The sequence below is a fragment of the Argopecten irradians genome, chromosome 7 (genome assembly GCF_041381155.1).
Source record: "Argopecten irradians isolate NY chromosome 7, Ai_NY, whole genome shotgun sequence".
Classification (NCBI taxonomy): Eukaryota; Metazoa; Mollusca; class Bivalvia; order Pectinida; family Pectinidae; genus Argopecten; species Argopecten irradians.
The window spans coordinates 26278282-26301695 of NC_091140.1; the positions used below are offsets into that span (position 1 = coordinate 26278282).

The 23414-nt window shown below is 34.3% G+C and overlaps 1 protein-coding gene across 5 annotated transcripts in view; it reads right to left on the reverse strand.

Annotated features, from left to right (window-relative positions):
* LOC138327991 (E3 ubiquitin-protein ligase rnf213-alpha-like) overlaps positions 1–23414 on the reverse strand; it is a 114954-nt gene that overhangs the window by 42873 nt on the left and 48667 nt on the right. For 4 of the 5 annotated variants that reach the window (XM_069274539.1, XM_069274537.1, XM_069274541.1 and 1 more), the window contains 20 exons: positions 22729–22836; positions 22292–22399; positions 19495–19670; positions 18261–18483; positions 17873–18043; positions 14234–14305; positions 13598–13707; positions 13100–13219; positions 12598–12751; positions 11479–11555; positions 10778–10919; positions 10042–10149; positions 9542–9627; positions 9070–9234; positions 8400–8532; positions 7837–8028; positions 3991–4127; positions 3334–3553; positions 1119–1407; positions 24–174 (listed from right to left, as the gene is read on the reverse strand). In XM_069274539.1, the coding sequence (XP_069130640.1) occupies positions 24–174; positions 1119–1407; positions 3334–3553; positions 3991–4127; positions 7837–8028; positions 8400–8532; positions 9070–9234; positions 9542–9627; positions 10042–10149; positions 10778–10919; positions 11479–11555; positions 12598–12751; positions 13100–13219; positions 13598–13707; positions 14234–14305; positions 17873–18043; positions 18261–18483; positions 19495–19670; positions 22292–22399; positions 22729–22836 (2942 nt within the window). The remainder of the gene's footprint in view (positions 1–23; positions 175–1118; positions 1408–3333; positions 3554–3990; positions 4128–7836; positions 8029–8399; positions 8533–9069; positions 9235–9541; positions 9628–10041; positions 10150–10777; positions 10920–11478; positions 11556–12597; positions 12752–13099; positions 13220–13597; positions 13708–14233; positions 14306–17872; positions 18044–18260; positions 18484–19494; positions 19671–22291; positions 22400–22728; positions 22837–23414) is intronic. The other variant, XM_069274538.1, reaches the window with a different exon arrangement.

Below are 23414 nucleotides of genomic sequence, written 5' to 3' on the forward strand. Positions count from 1 at the left end.
ATATTGTTTGAATAAAATCCTACCTGAATGTACCTGACCGACGTACGTGCTCTGGTTCACATGCATTTCGAGCAATCTTTGGGGTTTGTCCAAGTATAGCTGCAGACTTTTCTTCTTTTTCTGTTTGTAATCTCCGAAGAACCTTCACTATGCCATTTGCAAACGTCATCGTTTCTATGGTAATGATGGATAAATCGTAAAACATTTAGCAATCAAAGACCGGAAAATGTGTAATTTGAAAGTCCTAATGCTGCAAGATCTGTTTCACTATGGCCGCACCATGGCCCTTTTAATCATAAAATTGAGAAAACAAAGAAAGTGACTTCCATATCTAATTTAATACCCATTAGTTACAATAAATGCGAAGTTCTATCATATTTTAATACCCATATTTCCTGGATTTTTCTGAAATTTTATTAATATTTTCTTTAGGTAATGAGCCAACATTTTATAAAAGTTATTTGTTGCACTCAACTGAAAGGTCGTGAATCATATTAGTTAATAATTGATGTGGCATAATTGAAAATAGCACTCAAAATTTCGACATTTTCCGTCTTTAAAATAAAGCCAAAATATTAGATTTTACCTACAAAGTAGTGTCATAATATGTCGTTATTCATACCCTTGCGAAAATCATATAGGTTGATGACAAAAACATAATTTTGATTCCGATTTTGATAAAAAGGGAACCCTGACATACACCTTTAATGCGCAACTTTAATTTGACGTTAGAGTAGGCTGATGAGACCTTTTTAATTTTATAAAGTTTAACTCATTTCAAGGGTTGGCATTAATGGTGCTACAGATAACTTTTAGTTTTAATAGATTTGGTTCGTTGGCATATTTCCATTGTTCTTGAAAAAGTCCTTTCTATCAATATTGTCCCAGACTATCGGTACGTATGACTCTAAACATCATTGGGATAACGGGTTCTAATTAGCTCTGCCGTAGTGTTACATAGCATATTGCATTTGAAATAATCTTTTGTAAAACATGTATTGTAAACACATACCCAGACTTTTCTTAATTATATACCGTGATTGTCTCCCTCAACATTTGGAGAATGCATTAGATCCATTAATTGTAAACACAAACATAAACTTTTCTTAATTATATACCTTGATTGTCTGCCTCAACATTTGAAGAATGCATCAGATCCATTAGGTGACTGATTCGTTTCAAGCCACGTTTAGAAATCTTTTGATCTGGCCCTCTGATTTTAGCCATGGATATACAGACACAGTTTTTTAGGACTTGAGGGATATCAATTGTTGTTTGTTGCTGCTGGCCTGAATCAGTAGACTTCTGCAGCAGTTCTGTATACGTCATCTGACATATTCTTCTAAGATCCCTCCGTCTTGTTTCTTGGTTGATATCGTCTATATGCACTGACATCCATTGCCCACTCTGAAACAATGAAGCATCAAACGTGGGAAACAAACACAATGATATATATATAGGGATTGAATGTTTTTTTCTAATTTTCATAGCGGCTATGAATAGCAGAAGCTACCTGCATATCCCGTAGAGCGCTTTAGCGCTCCTCGGAAGATATGTAGATAGCTTCTGCTATTCATAGCCGCTAAGAAAATTAGAAAAATACATTCAATTCATATATTTGCATAAGAATAATTTATGAAAATAGAAGGTATTGAAAGGTTATTATATTATATGTAAAACTATGACACCCATATACGACGAGAAACGATATAAATGGAACAGCTGGATTACAAAGTCGTTCCACAAAGTCGCTTTTTCGAGCTTCCGCCTTCTGGTCGACCTTTGTAAATGTAGTTATAATAGGAGTTATTACAGTAAACCTTATTTGATTATATATCAAGAAACAACACATTAGAGATTATACATTAAAATAATGTGGTTGGCTTTTTTATTGATATGAAACTGGCGTGATGTTTGCTGATCGATGCACGATAATCGTTGTATTAATAGTGTTTTCATAGTGTTTTCATAGGCAAATGTTTGTTTTGGTCAGTTGGTTGATTCATATAATGATGAAACACTCAGAATGTAAATATAACAACATTTACACCGTCGAAATTCCATAAAGATATGATTCATATGCAACAAGGTATTGCTTGGCAGCATTGACACTGAATTCAGACAATCACGAAGTGAACAATGAAGGTAGTGAGAAAATTAAATGTCGTCCTATGGATGGATGTACATGTGTTGGTCGAAATGACGACAAGGAGTAGGGTAGAAGCTTGTTGACGGCTTTTATTCAAAGTGTAGACAAGAGTTTTCACTTTCTCTCTCTCATGTGTGTGGCCCTAGCGGAGGCGGTGACGTAGGTGTGTGTGAGGCGGAAGTACCCAGTCTCAGTCTTATTCCCGTCTGATGTCCGTCTGATGTCAGTCTAGTTTCAGTCTTCAGTCTGGTTTCAGTCTGACTGGGGCCTATTGCGGCCCTCTATTTATAATGATTGGGTACGTGGACTGGTACACGTGCCGTTGGGACAATGCTTGCCCCAAAGGTTACCCAGCTCATCATAAACTATACACCACAATAATGCACTATGAAATTAAACACAGCCTAATAAATATATACATGGTTGTTATTAAATAACTAATACTTGTACTCTTATAAAATACACTATAATTTAACTCAGCCCCGCGATCCACAATTATACACGGCTAACATAACAACTTCTGTCAAGGTTCAACAGGTACCCCACTTCCTGTTTACCTAGCGGGAATATTCAAATATCATATCTATTAATGATATTCATGGGGACTTAAGCAGGGCTACTAGCCTGTCTATCTCTATAGGGTTATAATCGTCTATCACCAATAATATCATTGGGGCTTAAGCAAGGCTACCAGCCTGCCTACCTCTATAGGGTTACAATCGTCTATCACCTATAATATCATTGAGGCTTAAGCAAGGCTACCAGCCTGCCTACCTCTATAGGGTTACATAAAGCCATTGTAATCATACACAATTTACGTTAAGCGAAAAAACACATAAGGTGTAATCCATACAAGAAATGGGTGTCGGAGCAGATGATGGCAGACACAACTCAATATTGGAGTCGGTCGAAAGATAAGAGTCCCCAAATGAACTTAATGATATAATACTCTGTTTCTTATTTGCTTTCAAAATACAAAATTATTGATAGTTACCAAATTGATATTAATTAGTGGAATTCAGGATTGCAGGGCAATTAGAATTTTAATCTGATATCTGAATTAAACCTGTTTAGCTGAGCATTGACCTATACAATGTTTTTTTAAAGCTAAAAAAATAAATATGATTTGCAAAATAGATGTGCGTGTTTTTATTCACATATACCTGTTATAAGCATAGATATACCTGGAATCCTGTAAAACATCCTCCTTTTACATTGGGTAACTGGATGACAAGTAGGACACAGATGGTGAACTCCTTGTGGATAGTCGGATCTTGTATCACATCTTGAATTCTATGACGAGCACAGGCGATGAGGTTCGAATTTTGGTCACCCGAATCGCATTGCAGAATCAGGACCTTTTGTTTTGTTTCAGGTTCAAACTCCCGTGACGATATAAATTCACTAAAAGATCATCAGGAAAATTCTTTAAAACAATATACCCAAGGTTATTTTTTCAAATAACAATGATACATCTCTATAAAGTGTTATTATATCAATTTCATAGTGCTCGATTACAGAACAACAATTTCAATTCGCGTTTTTCAAGTCGATTGAATATCAGAGGGTCTCTTCTCCTCGTTTACATAGATCGCGTGTTTTGCCAGAATATATCGTAAGCGAAAGAAGGTTGCGATACTGAAAGTTACAACAATACTGTTAGCATTTTCAATCCAATTCTCAAGTTTCTCATAAACAAAAACAATTGTTTACAAACGCTATATATTAAAATTACGAATCAATAACTGATAATAAATGAAAGCAATTCTTTTACTCTATCTTTTACAATTTATACTATCAAGTTGTTATAGCAAATTTAATATCTTTAATAATAACATTACCGAATCTTTTTACAGAATTCCTGATCTGTTTCAAATGCCTTTGCATTTAAAATCTCCACTTGAAATTCATGCAGTTTAAATCGATTGCAAATGTCGTCACTGGTTGCAGCAGGTAAGAGTTGTGAATATGTCGTCACCTTGAACGTCAAGGAACAAAGAGTATTTGAGCATTTTGTGAAGGTTTATTATCCCGCACACATTATAAGAGAAATCATCGTATACATCGTATTTATCATCAATTTGATAAGCGATAAGCTTAGAAACTTTATGCATGACTGTTATTGACTGGTCACAAAATTCGCATTGAGAGTGTTATGATATCTCAAGATTGATGTCATGAACAGAAACAATCATTAGTATGCATATATGTACACTTGTAAGAATGTCTTACTATTGGAATCATGGTTTTTGTTACGCTATTAGGGATACTTACAATAAGCGGCATACCTATACGCATACAGATACGGAGATGTATTTGACTGGGGTCGATCATTGTATGTGTATAGGAGAGGAGAAAATGTAGCGGCAAGACCGGGATTCGAACCCGGGACCCTCAGAACACTAGCCGAGTGTTCTAGCGACTGAGCTTCCTGGTCACCGATGATCGACCCAGTCTAATCCCGCTACATATGTAATTTTTGCCATCAATTCTATAAAATCATTTACTTTCTATATTTCGAAATTAAATCAACTTGGGTCAAAAGCGTCGCATTTGCACAAAAAAGTACATGCGTGAATAAGAATATCAAATGTTTTAACACGTGATTTTCGATCGCTCAACATAACTTTGGCTCTATAGTTATACGAACATCTTTATATATGTGTAGCACTGTGTCGAAAATCAGCCTCAAAGGATGTAGGAAGTGGGGGATTTCTTTAGAATTGATGGTAAACATTACGTATATTATCGATCCCAGTCAAATACGTCTCTGTATCCGTATGCGTATACGTATACCGCTTATTAGACATCTCTAGTTCTGATCGTAGACGTTACCACATACACGAAGACGGACGCGTATACGACTGTTATCAGGGGGCGTCTAAAAAATTAATCACAACATTATGGTATAGTGATTATGTGAAGCTTATATGTGTTTGACCATGTTTAGGGGTCTAGAAATCGGGAACATCTCATTCTTGGTATAAAAGTATTATACTGTTTTATTCATATGCATGTATATATATATTTTAACAAGTTATCATATCCCTGTGTGTACATGCTACACCAACACGCGCTCTCCTTATACAATATCAAACAATTCAAATTAGCTCTCGGCAGAGCTTCAGGTTAGTTTGCATGTGCACGGGTCATTAGACCCGTCTGAGTCAAAGGGAGGGGGTCATTTATAGTATATATATTATATATCTAAATCTAAGTCCAGACTGATCTGGATATCATTTTGATATCAGTATCAAATTTGACTAATGATTTAATCTAAAGTTAGATATATGCTTGTTTGATATGTTGTATATCTACATCATGAAGCTAGAATAACCATTTATTCGAAAAACTCAAATTGTAGATGTAACGTATACGTATATATGCTGTATACATGTATAGTTTGGGTTGTTCTTTATGGGAACTTCAATCTTTGATAGGTCTCCTCAATTTTGCTTGCATAGTAGTACCCCAAAGTCGGCCGTTTTTACGACGTCTTATTAACTTTTAATGTAGGTCTTTGTGGCGGTTTTAGGGCAACCCCACTTAGGCTAATATAATTTTGATAAAATTTTATTTTTCAATTGCGGCGATTTTGATTTTGCATTGATAATCGTCATTTCTTGTTTTAATCCACATGGTGGATCATTATTTAGTTTAAATGTCGCCCTTTTTGGGATGGCTATTTCAATTTCATTTAGTTGTTGAGTTGTTCTTAATATGTGTGGAGGGGCATAAATGCTAGCTACAGTTAGAAATTAGCTTATTTTATGTTTGTAATTCATATCAAGCTATATCTTTATGTTTTTTAATTATTTTAGGGTTTTTTCTAGGAATGTCTAATCTGGATTTCAAAAAATTATTGAAGTTTGTCTCTTTAAAACTATGATATTTACTGTCTGTATAATTTGGACAAGGTATCTTTAATGGGATCAGTATCTTTTCTGATTGGCTGCTGATGAATGCTATCGCAGGCTTTTGATTGGTTAGTGTGGCCTAAGAGTACGCATCCCTATTCTTGATCAGCAGCTATCTTTGATTTTCCTTTCAAGCACTTTATACTATCTGAAAAGTTTTCAAACCCACCTTTAACCCACCCAATAAAGGCTTACCTTGTGAAGCCGCGGGCTAATGTAACATCACAAGACCACGTTACCTCCTACAAATGTAGCTCATTATCTCTGAACCTTAGTTTACACTACCCGTAAATCACTACCAAAACCAACCGATAGCGCTAAAAGTTCAAATTAATGGGGCCATCTCGAAATGTAAAATAGGCAAAATTGTAAAAACATGATACGTTATAAATATATTCATTACCCAACTTCTGATCATTTAATTGGTTCCGCTTAAAATCAGGGGGTGCAATCAAATGTTATGTCTTCAAAACATACTTCAGGTATAGTTCGGAACACTTTGTTTATATATTTCAAGAACGTAGATAATATATACAAAATATGTACGTTCTTGATATCTTGTAATAAATTAAATACTTCTATATAACTTTAAATGTGTGATTGCTTTCAATTTTGTTGATATTGTTCATTGTTTAAGTTCGTTTATTATATATGTTTGATATGATTTTTGTTAGTCGTCTGCTACTGTCCTGTCTCTATGCACGTGAAGGCTTACCTACCTGTGTCATGCTTGAGAGCATATCCAGACCGATATCGTATAGTTTTTCATTTGATACACAGGCTTTAGACTTGATATACTGACTACCCAAGTCTGCATGTGTACCTAGTATATACGTATTATGAAGAAGTCTCCGTATATATATATATATATATATAGTCGAAAGCCTGTGTATCAATAGTGACAGTGCATGGCCGGTAACGATTTCTGATACATGTGTATCTTATTTCTTTGGTTTAAATGCATAAATTTTCAAAAGGTGAAAATGATCAGTTGCGCGGGAAAATGAAATGTAATGGGGGGCAAAGGTCCTCATTATTTTTGACATTCTTGATTATAATTATATAATTAATTGATTATTCCATGACTTACCCGGAATTCAAAGAAATAATTGAACACATAACACGTGCTTCCGCATAGTAAATACATAGTAAAGGTGATCACGTGACCACATTTCATTTAGTCGATTGAACGAGTTAAGCAATGCATTATGGATAAGTAGACAGTGACATAATTTTTGGTTCATTTTCGTATAATTTAATTTCATATGTTACACTCATTTATATTGGTGAGATTGAGGAGGTTACTTTTCCATCGACCGGAAGAATTGTACGTCAAGAATTATGACGTCAAAATACAGAACATTTTCGCAGGGAATTTTAAAAGCGGCGTAGTCATTGGCCAAACTCAATTATTGGATAAGATATCAATGCGCCACAACTCGATATTTTCATTGCAAAAGTAAGTAAAATCAGGGAAATTTTCATAATTAGTACCTGATTGAGATATCTAAATTAAATTTTAATAATTAATTTATTTTATATATGTTCGGATAAACATGGAATGTTCATGAAAAAGTGAATTTAATTTGCCGATTTTTTTGAGACAATCCCCGAATTTTGGAAGTCCGTGTCGGTGTCGATGTCCGTTGTCCATGTCGGGCAAAATGGGAGATGTCTAATGTAATTATACCTAATATGTACATTTTCGTAACACAAGTGAACAAATCACATTTCTGGAAGATAAAACATGTGGATATACATTTTGTCTACCTGAATGAAGGTGTCTGAAGTCATCGTCATTAAGTTGACCGATTCCAGTAAACAGATGATACTATCATGCATGCCACTGAAGTACTCATCCTGGTGTTCTGTCGCTTTGTTCTGTCCAGCTTGAACAGGCAGACGTATCATCCCATCGGGTGTGCATGCTTTCAGCAGGACTGATTTACATTCGTCCTTAATCTACCGTTACAATAAAGATTATTTAACTTTCCGACATTAAAGGAAGCATTTACTGGTTTTTTTTGCAGTTCACCGTTCTTTGGTTACTTTAAGATTTTTATCTGTGAAATGATTTGGTCATTGATATCAAAATACAAACAATGAGAATTTGATAATGAAGCGATGGATTAGTAAATGAAATTAACTGTATTAATACACATTCATTGTTGACCCGTAGTAAATCTTAAGATGTTATTCACTAAGTGTTTCAATGTAATAAAAAAGAAGAAATAGATTACAAACGAAAAAAAGAACAACAAGAAAATAGAGCTGTTGCTCTTAGAACTCATGATATTACTGCCAATTAAATCTGATCCAATTACGCCTCTTACTCGCGTCATGGTATCCTCCTTCGGCACTCGATCTCCCTTTATTCGCTCGCCCCAGACCTTAAGGGCAGTTAGAGGAGCCATATCGGTACTGTATCCGATGAATACATCAGCCTTGCTCACGTCAGGATATTTGCTGTGATACATAATACTTTGTATTGCAAGATCTGTCGTATGGATTTGTTATATATCCCATTTATTAATACATTATCCTATCAGAACCCCTTTGTGTTAATACTATAACCCGATTGTATATTTCACATGACGTAAAAATATACTGTATTCTATTACTACATAAATTCTATTCAAGTCTGGATAATTGTTGGGAAACATACACAAAGATAAACTTTAAAATTATTTTTAATGATTTCTTAAAAATATAATTCCTGTACAAATTATCTGACCAAGTGTATACTATATTATACCATCAATGTTATAATATCAAAGACGAATTTGATATAACGTAAGCCTCGCAGTACATGCGAGAGCCATAGGATATAAGCGATATTTTTACGCGGCAATCGTATTGTTTAGAAACGAAAATATAGGCAAATATTGAACAGTTTCTTTACTGAATATAATCAGGAGAGCTTTATCAAATTCCATTATGACACAATTATGCTTATTTATCTTACGAGCCATGCACTTATTCTACACTGCCAGAAGGGATTACCCGTTTTGTATGAAATTATGCATCCAATCATCCAGTTCCCTTGACAGTTGGAATTGTTCGTCGGTGAGCAGCATCTCTCCACGCACCAAATGTTTCTCGAGACGGTTGATCAGTGGAATAGGGAAGGTGTTGTAAACTGTCTGCTTCTCAGCTACCAGAATCAGTCTGGAAAAACATCAACCGGTAACTTGTTATGTCATAACCGAATGTATCTTCAATCTATTTATGGCGCCAATTCCGTAGCAGGATTGAGCCCGAACCCGAGACTTTCAAACACAAGGCGGAAGTTCCATTATTGAACTACTTGGTCACCCCAAATTCCGCTTCAGTTAAACGGAGGGACATTACAACTAGACATATCATTACTATTATTGTAGTCCTATCTACGATTTGTTAAAGTGCCTGGGTGAATATCCGAGAATGTCGCGAATGAACAGAAACAATGATATGCAGAACTAGCTATTTCCAGTACCTGAAGTTTGGATGAACTTTACACTTCATTCTGTTTGTTCCTAGTCCCAAGTCCACGTACTGCTCGCCTGCGTAGTGCACATAATACTACAAGGAGAGAAATCTTGTTTACTTATTGGTATCTTGGTATCAATATTTATATCAAGGATGTGGTTTTGATGAATCTACTATTCAAAAGAACCGGTATTCCATAATTAACTTAGTTTGTATCTATAAAAAATAAATATCAACGCAAATTAAATGGAACGTATTTGGTCGACATTAATAGAAATGCATGTACGAGTAAAGCATTGGTAGAAGTTTAAGAATCGGGAACCACCAGGCCACAAATAACAGTTAATATAATTGCCAATGTTTTCAACAAACATTTCGCGGTAGACGAAAAACTTCACGCTTTGCAAGCTGCACTTTTGAATTTGTTTGCAAATGTATTAGTTAACATTTGATATATTGTAAATATCTATTTCACATTAAATATAGCAAGAAGAACAAATTACAAACCTGGTTTAAGACGTCATAGAGACTTTCATACAAGTTTTCCAAATTCAAGAGGAGAACAGCTTGTCCACTTTCCATACAAAGTTTGATACGGTTGATGTTTCGGCAAATCTTAAACAGAAAACGTTATCTGTTCGCAATGACTTCATAATTTATTAATGATATTAATAATAATAAAAAGGAAGATTATATGAACTTAGAGAAAAATACCTAATGTACAGAGACTTGCAATGGCATAATTTTACGTAATCAAATGAAGGGTTTGTACAACGCAATAAAATTGACATATAAGATGAAGATACATGTGTTGCCGTATGGAACATTTCAGTGAAAAATTCACTAGTACGTTAACTATGACTTTGACTATTTTCTATCGTCAAAATTGATACTTATGATATAAACTGGCTACTCATATCTTTATTTTCACGATAATGACTTCTAAAATTATTTTGTTTCCGTTCAAATAAAACAATTTTAAATGCTATACAAATTATTTGTAATCAAATATGACAATATTTTAGCTTTACACAGCAATATATCTTGATCTTGATTTTGTTTCAATGACAAGGATATTAACATTGGCTGCGGAAAGAAATGTTACATCATTGTCCAATAGAAACTAAGATACAAAAGACAAAAATATCCATAGACTATGATACACTATTAAACAGACTGCCATGCATTGTTTCATCTCTGGGACAAGAAACCACAGTGGTAATTTAAATTGTATTACAGATACCTGGGTATATTCCTGGTCCTTTGGAAAGCTGCTGCCGAACAGAGTGGTCAACTGAAGATTTTTGATTGTCAGGATTTGGTGTTGTAACATGGGAAGGAAGCTATAGTTCTCTGTGAGCAGCAGGAGATACCGATTCTCTAATCTGGAGATAAATCGAACATGGGTGTCATAAGATGTTTGAGGAGAAGGGCTCATGTTACAGTTGACAGACAGTCAGAGGTAAAATTTATGTGAAATGTTACGAGTTTGGAATTTGGCATGTTATTTGTGATTTCATTACAGGTGGATTTTATGTAGTGTGCTAGAAAAGGAATTTCAAAATGGCTACCTTGTTTGGAGTTTGAGCTGAAGAATCCCAAATTTTGTTTCTATATAGTGCTATATGAGAACCTTGACTTTAATTATGGAACACAATTGCTACCTAATATTCAGCTGTTTTAATAATACATTAACAAATTTTAACACCGTGGTATATGTAAAATTATCTAAAAGAGGTGTGATTTTCATTTAGTTTTCATGATTATAAAAATAGAGAAAGGGGATCCGGTCTATAAATGTTATCAAAATTTTTAAAGTCAATTATGAAGCATATCAGCAGCTCAAGAGTTTCTGTGCATGAAGATTAATGATAAAATTTCTGTTCTCATGGTCAAAACTAACGTACTACTTATCTCGTTATCACCAATGCACTATTTACTCACCCATCAACAGCTTCCTTGAATGCCAGTGCTGCCTTGATTAATCCTAGTTGTGTACAGTCAGGATCAGAATTATCAGGCTGGAAATAAGAAACCAAAAATAACACGTTTTAGATTAGAAGTTCGTATACTGTTTGTTGGACCACTTTCAGTTAATTGTTCCCCTGGCATCCAATTAACAACAATTAACGAGTCATATGACGAATCGACAACATCATGTGGTTGAACCATTAAAACGAAATCAATACATTTTAAAAAGATTTACCCGTTATCATTCTTTATTTGTTTTATTTTATCGTATTCTTTGTAATCTGTTTACTGAAGTATTTCTACTCTTTATTAATCTGTGTGTCTTCTTTAAGTCGGTGTTGTGTGTTGTTGAGTAATAGTTGAACGCTGAGTTGTGGTTTCAGTACTTTATTCCGGATGACAAAGTATGGCCCAGTACTCATGGTCGAGTACAGGGGGAAATGACACCATATGCATGATTTGATGGCCTTAAGATAGCCCTACATGTTTGTGTTGAGTAATATCTATAAATCAATGTTAATCACAGAGTCATTCTAAGTTACATCAAAATGCTGAACATTAGCAGACATGATAAATCACAGTCATGTGTAACTGTTTGGTTAAAAAGCTTTCATTGATGTCTGGACAACATGTTACGCGACACGACGACAGGTCCCTAAGGCTACATGTACAGACAAGGGCTACATACATGTACTCTTAAAACATATAATATGTATTTCAAGGGTACAACTAATATATCTAAATTTAACTTTTCAATATTATATCACATTACTTTGAAATATTTCGTTATAGAGATTAAGAGAGAAAATAACATAATATCTCGAGTGTTTTTATTTTTGACTTTAACAATGGTATTTATAGTACAACTTCCGGCATCATGTGAAGAGTTACAGTGTCTGAAAGTACTATTCTGTATTCGCGTATTATACGGTTGTCTGTCCTTGAGGTATTGATTGTGACGTCATAAATTTGCGAACGTAACGTCAGAGATTTCATAGTGTCGTTCAAAAAGTAATTATCTGCAAAGGCAATTAACTCTCTTATATACAAAGACGGAATAACATTCATCGTTAATAGTTGTTAATTAAATACCTTCGTATCTCGAAATTGAACATGCTGTCTAAATATCTCCAAAGCATTTAAGTCATCATGTCCTCCAAAGTTTCTCAGAATCGAATGTTTCCATTCTGCATTTGTCAGTTTCTTTTTCGAGGTAGCAATAAATGCATACATCATCTTGATTAACCTGAAATTACATACACTGCTATTGTATACTGAATATAAGAGAAGATTCCAAGATTAAATTCATTTTAAGTATTGGCTCAGTTTCATTAACATTCCTGAACTTTAAGGTATTCTTTGATTTGAAATCCTTAGACAGGTAAAAGAAAATAGAAGATTTCCTAACACAATAATGCATTGCTACGGATATTTCCTTAGGGCTGTTGATGAAAATGAGCCCAGGTGTTTGAAAAGTACATTACACTTTGATTTATCCTAGAAACGATTAAATTTGAGATATATATATAATATGGAAGAGTATCGGGAATTGCTCGTTAGTAGCACTGATGTCAAATATATATAAGAGAATTACCCATAAAAGTCCCGAAGTCCAAAGAAGTCTATCTTTGTCAATTCCATGTAGGCTGTTGCCACCTTTGTCAGGAATTCTTCCATTTTGTTTTGAACTGATTCGTCTGTGTCACAGATCCCACTAAAACCAAATCGATTATAAATATGAATTATGTCTTAATCATAATACAAACATTACATGTAATAAATGTGTTAGATAACATAATACAGTGTTTATTGTTCAAATTCTATTACAATTCATCAGTATAGAATAGAAATAGGAATTTAGTTGAAATGGAATACACAATTCGAAGAATATGCCAGATAAGATTGTGTGGAGGTATCTAAACTAAAACTGGAAACTAATACCCTCGTTACCCCTTATTTCAGACCATGGCAGGAAATATTCCATAAATTGTTTCCATGATAACGGTATTAATATACACCTATTCTAAATAAAGAAAAACAGGACAGTAAAGTATGCTATGGGTCGCAGAGAGTCAAATCACTTGTATTTTACCGTGCACTTTCTATAAGCTCCTTTTCCGACGGAACATTTCTCTGTACAAGGATACCTCGGTTCATTTTTGCTGGATCGAGGGCCCAGTTTGAAATACCTATAAAGCTGACCTACACAATGACAAGATGAACATATATTTTATTATGCACATTTTGTAAAACTCTGTGAGTAAATAATTGAAATCGTTAAAACGCAATTTAGGACAGGGACATTGGTCCACTTAATCAAAGTATACTTTTAAGCATCTACAAACTAGTGCAAGAATAACACAACGATAAATACAAATGAAAATGGCCAACCTTAAGTAGGCTGAGCTTATCAGAATTTATTAATATGTATATTCAATACAAAGACGAAATAATCAAAATCGTATGGTACAAACTTAAACAAAATATACATATTGAAAAAGGGGACCAATGCGGGTTACCAAAAGGCGCCACTAAGACGTGATATGCCGTCCCCCTTTTATCAGTATGAGAGTTCGTACATGGATAATGATTACTAGAGTTTAAAAAAATATTTCTAATTGTGTATTGGGTTTTGATTCAAAACTTTTGTGTTTAAAAGAAATTGAAAAACAACGAAGATAAATGTATACAAGCATACCAAATATACATATAAGGATAAGCCATTTACCTTTTTGAAAGGCTGCGGAGTTTCAGGTAAAGCATCCTTATCTGATCCGTCTTCTAGAAGTGGATGCAACGCCTATGACAATATGAATACTTAATATTACCACATAACGGATGTCGAAACCGTCATCAGTTGGTATTATCAAGCAAAAAAACAAAAGAGAGACTTGGACAAAAACAACCTGTTGTTCGGAACATGAAATAACAAATATATGCGTAACTTTAAAGCAGAAATAAATATAGAAAAGGAATAGACGAGGTCATAATTTATGCATTTGTCTTGTGAAGTTTATAACTATTGGAACATTCAAAAGGTTTTCATTAGATACATAGTAAACACGATATTGATCGAGCTAGGTTTCCCATAGGTGATGATTCGTCTATCAATATCTGGAGTGTGTACAAAGTATCGCGATTTATTCGTTCTCTGTCCAACCCATAGTTTATATACTTTTATACTCCTCCAATCAGCGGTTGATTTGTGAAATAAGCTCGATCGTTCTCAATACTCCAATACACCAGGGGTTATTATAACATTTATTATATTCACCACTGGAATATGTATAGTAAAACTGAAGGCTTTGCAGAAAGCTAATCTCAACCTAGAGACTTCTATTCGAGGATTACAGAGAGCGATCCCCAACTTCAAAGCCATACAATGTGTCTTTAGAAACAAACTATTTATTAAATTAATGAATCAGTTCTAATACATAGTAAATGAAGAGAAAGTTATCGTTCTTGAACGAAATGTTTACACCACTAATTTAACCTACCAATACGCTTATAACCGCATCAATCGAGGTTGCTGTTGTTTATTATAATTGTTTTCGTAGGCCTACTGCACTCAGTCTGATCATAACAGCGACTGAATCCAGCGACCGACAACCTAATGTTATTGTACAGATCTTACTAGACAGTCGCCGTTTGAATATGTTTCTCATATTGCTTGATTATATGATTAAATTGCTACCTACTACTAGTAGGCCTATATAATTTAACCATACCATTTATCAGACACGTTTAATTTGTTGTCAGTTGGTTTCATCTCAGTCTAAAAATAGCACCGAGTACTAGTGTTACCGTACGCTTGGTGAGATCAAATGAAAACATCCAAGTGATAACCGTAAACTAAATTTAGGCCTGAGTGACAACTAAAGAGGACAAACTTGCAAAAATATCTGGTAGTTTGACAATTTGATATGCACTACAGTTTTAAATGACACATGCCGTACACAAAGTACATTGCCTATAGCTAGTAGGCACTGTACACTTAGGGGGAGGGGGCATAGTAACACATGTTTTAAAAATTAAAAGTACTGCATGTTAAACACTCAACACGTCTCTTCAATTTCGAGCATTTCACATACCAACTAATTATATTTTATGGATTTTTTAACATTATTTTATATAAAAAAAATTCTAAAAAATGTTCCCTAGGCTAATCATATATCTCTCATTATACAGTACATTTTAAAAATTTAACGTCATTTCAGTTACTCTTTTTTATTTGGAATAAATAACACTTGGACACATTTGTTATTTTGAATACAAGTTATTTTCATCAATATAAATATGTTTGCTTTAAATCTTTTCATACATGTAAATGCTTAATGGTAATAAATAAAAAAGTATCAAAATAGTTTATTTATGTTTCTTATGAAACCCAGAATTTAGTAAATTGAATTTCATATCCTATGCTGTATCCTATGCTGTATAAAGTAATCCAAGGATTTATAAATTATATAATTGTGTTTCGAATTCGTATGTACAATAAAGTTCCTAAAGACAAAAACACTCAACAACAGTTCGCGCATGACAATTGTCTTGTAAATGTCATGTTGGAGAGGAAATATTAACTTTATTTATTTTACAACGATTGCGAAACAAGTGATATAGTTTATACAAATCACTTTTGATGGCCCAAATGAAAGCGCACGTTTCCAGAGGAGAAAGAACAAAATTAGAAAGATGGACACCTCACCATGCCCACCTCGAAATTTTTGCTGTAGTATTATAATTATACATAAGGCAAGTGTCATCTTGATTAACAAATTATATTGACAATATGATCTGCTGTGTTCTGATGCATGTATACATTTATATACATTTACCTTAAGCATTGAAAAATGGCAGGTAACTTTGAATGAGTTTGCTTTCAATAGTCCAAATACTTCATTCTTTACCTGTTCACATAAAAAGTTTTTACTGGGATTCAATAAAGGGATGTTATTTGCCTATTTGTTTATTTTCTAGGTATATTTTCTAGAGTAATGCTAAATACATATAAAAGAATAGCCAAAATATAGAAATATATGTAATTGTAAGAGATTTCTTGTTTAGCCAGACCGATATTGTCTATTATTACCATTTTCTTATTTATATGGAAAAACAGTTTCTATTTGATAAAAAAGGGATAGCAGGGACTTTTACATGAGTATTATTTTAACGCCCTGTTAACAGCCAGGGTCCTGTAAGGATGTAAGGTTTGTTGATGGGGGGGGGGGGGGGGGGGACTCGTAACCCAAAGGTAGAGCAAGACACATCTCGAACAAGTTACTCCATCTGTTTTACCTTCTAAATAACCAGTGAGTCCAAACTACTAATAAGTGATCATTACTTACTGGTGATAGGACAGAAAAAATATTAATCATAATCTTTAAATTAAAGTGATTATGAAGTCATTTTGCAGGAACAGATATTATGCAATCATTGTGTGTTTGGCTTAAAATTGGAAATAGAAAATTCACCGCTGATGGGAAAGGGGAGGTAATTGGCTTATTTACTCACTTTCATGCATTCGGCTAAAATTCATTTCAAACAACCTCTGAATAGCTTTTCAGTACATTAGCATTACAATTATACACTATATAGCTTAAGGCATGTGTAATTTTGGTTATTAAATTATATTGACAATATCTGCTGTGAGCTAATTCGATGCATGTATATATACATGTATTTAACGATTGAAAAATGACAGCTGACTTTGAAAGGGTTTGCTTTCAATTAAATACTTCATTCTTTACATGTTCTCATAAAAAGTTTTCACTGTGATTGAATAAAGGGAGGTAATTTGTCTATTTGTTCATTTTCTAGGTATATTTTCTACCTTAATGCTTATTACAATTAAAAGAATAGCCAATAAATAGAAATGCAATTCAAACAGATTTCTTGTTAGCCAGACTGATAAATTAGGAATAGCGGCGACTTATATGAGTGGGTTGTATTAGTTAAATGCCCTATTAATAGTCAGAACTGGTCGTGTATGGATGTGAGGTTTATTGGTGGAGAAAAGCCGGAATACCCGGCCGGAGAAAAACTACCGACCAGCGGTCAGTACCTAGCTATTTCCCCCAATGGGATTCAAACTTGAAACCCAGAGTTGGAGCTAGGCTTGTGGTAATATGTCGGGAAATCTTAACCACTTTGTGTCTTGGCCACTGCAGCCCCGACTTTTACATGATAATTATATAAAACGCATTTCAAAACTGTTGATGTCATGCCATCATCTCCCTTTCGCACGTCTCTTCATTTAATCTGCGACACTCCTTCAGGTGTCGCCCCACTAGTATTCCAGAGATGGATATGCCGACAGTGATAGTAACCCTGTAATAACTAGAATGGTGGTTGGCGTGTTAGAATTTACCTTCAGAGGCATATGTGGAGAGTCCTCTGCCAATCCGATCTCGTCCAGTACAACAACTGACACGAATTTCTGAAGGTCCTGTGTTTCCTGTAATCCTGCGGCTTGTTTGAAAGTCAGTATAATTCCATCTGATGTAGATAGCGGACTGCATTGATACGACAGCATTTGGGCCTGGAAAATTAAATGCAAAGAAGAACGTTATGTAAGACAAACCCTTTCTTCCAAGTAACGACACGTGGGTGTTACAGAAAACATCTCTATTTTATAGTTGTTGGGAAGCCAGGGAACTAACGATAAGACATAAATATATAAAGCAGCCGCTCTTTCAGATGCAAGTGAAACTAATCTTTAGAAATTCAAATTCAACCTGCATATGTGAATGACTTGCCTGTTTGAATATCTTGAAAAGATCAGTTTTTGAAGAAGCTCCCTGCATCGTGTCAGTAAGAATAGCCTTGGCGAGTGACTTGGAACTTCCAGGTTTACCAACAAGAAACAGCGGTATTCGTAGTTCAATACACACTGTCATCAGGAAGACATTCTCACTAAGCGCCTGATTCCTAGCAATATTTGGTCCAATTATACAGTTGTCCAAAATCACTTCTTGACATCTGTTACGATATAGATAAAGATTGTACGTTAACATATTCCAAATAGCTTATATCAATACCTGTGTTAAGTTGCCATAACACAGTACGGATTGACTTTTCGATGTTTATTGTTTTAGTTTTTCTTCAAAAATTAATCGTAAAAGTGTAATAATGATTTTTTTATTTTCATTTAAGGGAAATACCTCTCGTCCTCCTTAGTAAAGTCCTTATATGGAAAGACATTTTTACTACTTATCAGTACAACATGCAATCGACATATTTAGATTTTAACACAAAATTCGATCTATTTTCAAGAGTATGGCGTGCAGAACGTTGCAAAATTTAATAAATAAAAACATTTGTGCGAAAAAAATGTGTTTGTAATATATTGTTATATGTGTTCATTAATTTCTTTGTGTGTGTGAAAAAATATATTTGTATGTAACTTTTTTTATATTTGTGTGTGAAAAAATGGTTTGTGTGTAAAAAATATATTTGCGTCTGATGTTGTATTAACATATTAACAAATTAAACATATTGAACACATATAACGATATATTACAAAACATTTTTTTTTCTTTACACATTTTATTTTACTTAAAGATGCTCCACCACTGACAAATGGTATTTTTTCACTATCAAAAACAGAAGCAGACAATTTAGTATCTTTCTTCAAATACAAAAGTTAGTTACTTTACACCATTAACACCATTGAAAAGTTTGAGCTTCTAATTTTATTTCAAGATAAAAATATTAGAAATAATTAATTGCATTCCGAAAAAATTCCATAGCACTATGTTCTTTATAGAATGAAGTTCTGACTGCGCATGCACCAAAAGCAAAATAAATTATTTTATATTATTGTTTGTGTTTATAAGACATATATATACACGATTAAACACCAATTGTTGTTCAAATAATGAGTATCATTTATGGTCTGTCGGCGGTGGAGCATCTTTATTGAATTTTGCAACGTTCGGCACGCCATACAAGAGTGCTATGTGCATATTTATAATTACTTCTTTAACATACGTTCTTATTTCCTGTTCAAATCGCTCGGCTCCTCCTGGTAAAGGGCAGTTTTTACCAAAACGTCGAGAAATGAACTTGGTGTATTTATCTTTGTCTTTCAGGGCAGACAGATAACATACACCCAATGCTAGGACAAGCGATCTGGTCTTCGGCAAAATATCGTCAAAAGTTTTCATCTTAAAACAAAAGAATAAATAAATGAATAAAGAAAGGAAATTATTTTCAACAAATCATGGAAACACAAATAAGTGTTCCTGTAATAATTCGGTTTTATGGAAATAAAACTTCAACAAATATAAAAAACAACACTTTTACTTAAAAGGACAACAGATGAATATCACATATTATTTCGTAACTGTATAGCTTTAATTATGTAATTTTGTAAAGATAAATAATCGTCAGACTTTATGGAAATTCGGGACAAAACTTACAAATAATAATAACGAAACAATGAGACAATTTTAAGCGACCTGCTTAATTAATGTTTTTGCAACCCAGTGGATATATGTTTTCAATTCATATTTTTATTTGCATATATTTACAGTCCGTGACGCATTGATAGTACAGACCCCGTTGATTTCAACCAAGGGTTACTTAACTTTATTTCTCAATAGATTGGGTATGTCACGCGCAATGTGGTGCTGCGCGGATGAAGTTATGATGGTCCGCATCAGAATCTGCTAGTGTGTTCGGTATCGATTGTACGTTAGAGGAACATGTAGCAAAATAGGTTTGAACACATATATATGTGTAAATACAAATGTAGATAAGTTACATGGGTAATGTAAATACCATCATCTCTTTGAACAATACTCTCGTGGGTACAATAAATATACAATGTTGTTCAATGTACATTTTTGCATATTCCACCTGTATCGGCAACCCTGTGTTGTTCGCAACAACATGTACATCATATTTGTGTTTGAAACATTTTCGATGCGATGCATGCAAATGGATAAAATATGTCAGGACAACAACAGTCTTTTAGTTGGTTAAGCTTAATCAAAACGTGTGTTACAAGAGCACGACAATGCATTTTACGCAGCTGAGAAGACTGTCCTGTTCGATATCTTCCGTGATCACTCTAGATTATACCCTACATACATAATATACAATGTATGTTTGGGTCTTTCAAAAGACATGTATTAATGAAACGGAATCCCACATTTGCAGCTTTTACGATATCGACGTATCTAATGTTTAATTAAGTTAAACTGCTAACATACTGAGAGCGGTAAACCTAGTGGACCTACCTGTGTTTGTACATGTTCCTCAAAACGACGTTCGATTCATTTGAAAACCTCGAAAACCCGGATAAAAATAATATGATACCACTTAAACACCGATGTATTCAGGTAATTCAAAACGTGAACTGGTTAAATTTGAACCCAAGTAAACAAAATTTGATGAAACTCTCTGTTCGTCACACCTTCTTGACGCAAGTGGTTGGAATCGGAAGCCGTGTCACAACTGTTTAAATTGCCCTGCCACGTTATGAATTGTGTAAGCATGTGTAATCATAGGATGCACAAGACTAAAATCAAACTGTGTTGTACCATGAGGTTGTTAATATCCGATAAATAAAATGATTTATAGTTTCATATCGGAAAAAACCCTCAGATATATGCTTCATCGGACGGAACTCATTGATAAATTGGCGGGAAATTCCGAAATTTCGCTGTTCATTACAAATAGCGATACCCTACTCAATTTTATCCTTCGATATAACTGCGGTGAATATGCTCAATATGTATAAAGTGCCGATATGGGCAGTCGTAGTCTACGGTCACACGCGAGTACGGGTTCGTCGGACTTCAGCACATCACCTTGGGGCGACTTGACTCCCGAGAGGTGAAACCCTACTCCCCGGAACCTCAACTCGTCCAGTGTCCTCACGACAGAACCAATAGAAAGATACTTTAATTCTTAAATAAAGAAGCAATATCCGTCTTTGCATTGTATAGCATCCAGATAAATTGAAAAAACAAGGAGCCACATAGCGTGGCATTATTCCCCGCGCCCTGCAGTTGGAATAAAATCCAAATACATCAAGATCAAAGTAGCATTTATTCAAGTATAACTTTAAATGTACGCGAGCATTGTATAACTGATGAAGAAGAACAGCAGGTAACAAAAAAAAACTGTAATTTGGTATTTTTGACGAAGTTTCCATGGTAACGGAAAAATGTCCCAAAATTAAAGGTCTGCAACAGCAAAATGCACAACTAGGGCACTTGTCTGATATATACAGAAAGTTTTATGGAGCTGCGTTGAACAATTTTGGAGTAATAGCCCAGAAACAAACACTAACAGTAATTTGGTAATTTCGACTAAGTGTCCATGGTATCAGAAAAAGGTCCGCAATAGCAAAAGGCACAACTAGTGCACTTTTCTGATATATTTAGAAAGTTTCGAGGAGCTGTGTTAAACGGTTTTGGAGTTATAGTCCGGGAACAAAAGGACACAGTAATCAGAAAATTTCAAGGAGCTGTGTTGAACGGCTTATGAGTAATAGCCCGGAAAAGGATCTCGGACGGACGAACGGACGGAGCCCAATATAATATCCCCCGCAAACGCGTTTCACAGGGGATAAAAAGAAAAGCAATCATGTGACAACGGAAGAATTCGAGAATTTCTCGGACAAATTGTTTACTCAAGTCTATGTAAAATCAAACACTTGAGTAAAAAAAATTTCGGAAATTAGTTTGATGTTGCTGGGCCCTGATATTATGCCATAATGATATTAACAAGGACCTGTGTTATTTGGAACGACATATTTCACTTGTAAATTACCTACCTTTTCATTCACAGCGTCTAAAAGAGTTTCCTGTTCTTGTCCTAAGAACCATGACATGACTTGCAGTGTTCGCTGCACATCCCGAAGGCTTACAAAACTACATTCATCCTATAAATATTTAAGGAGAACTGATATATGTTAGTATCCGCTTGCAGTATCTCTCAAAAGAAATTAAAACATAAAAAATGATAGAAAGTATGGAATGTTAAAATCGCTAGCTTAAGGTTATAGTATTACATACCCAGCATTTTCCATTAGATCACAATCTTCTTTATCTTGTTTTGCCAAATAACAATGTTGTTGACAAATCGAACATGTATTTTTCAAGAATGATATCAAAATTTGTCATTAGTTTTGGAAAAAAGCAGGAAAAATCCTTGAAAGAGGTAAAAATCACAAAATCGGGAGCAAACATGAAGAAAGTGATTTTTAATGACCTTTTGTTTCCTCATGTATGACTGAGATGCCAGCAAAATAGAAGCAACATCTTCATCTTCTCGTTTGGATTGAGAGAGAGCATTTATGTGACGAACAGCGATGGATGACTGAAAAATATCCATATTTAAAGTTTAATATATATTGATCATTTCTGATCTTGTTGCATTATTGGAATGTTTGATAAATACCTAAAAAGAGAGAGAACAAGCAATCAATATATAATATTTAGCAATATTTGATAATATTTGCGAGAGTTATTGAACGAAAACATACGAAAATAACGTTTTTGTTAATCAAAGAGCCATAACTCAGCCAAATACGGTCCAATCAAAGTCCCGATCGAACTTAGCGAAGGCCCTGAGACATTTTACCATGTTACCAAGAAAATGTAGTAATTTGTGCGAGTTATTGAACAGAAACAGCAAAAAAAGTGGGTTTCGTTAATCAAAGGGTCATAACTCCACCAAATAAGGTCCGATGATTGTGCCGAGTTAATATATGACAAAGTTAAAAAAAATAATATAAGATTTGTGGCACTTATTGCGAGGATTTGGAGATAACGAAACGTCGTGAGTAAAGTATGATATACCGTCGATTAATTTCACCTTAGGTAATTGTGCCGTCACGTCGGGTGAAATTGCATGCAATGTACTTCGATATTAACAAAAATACAAATAATAAAGCA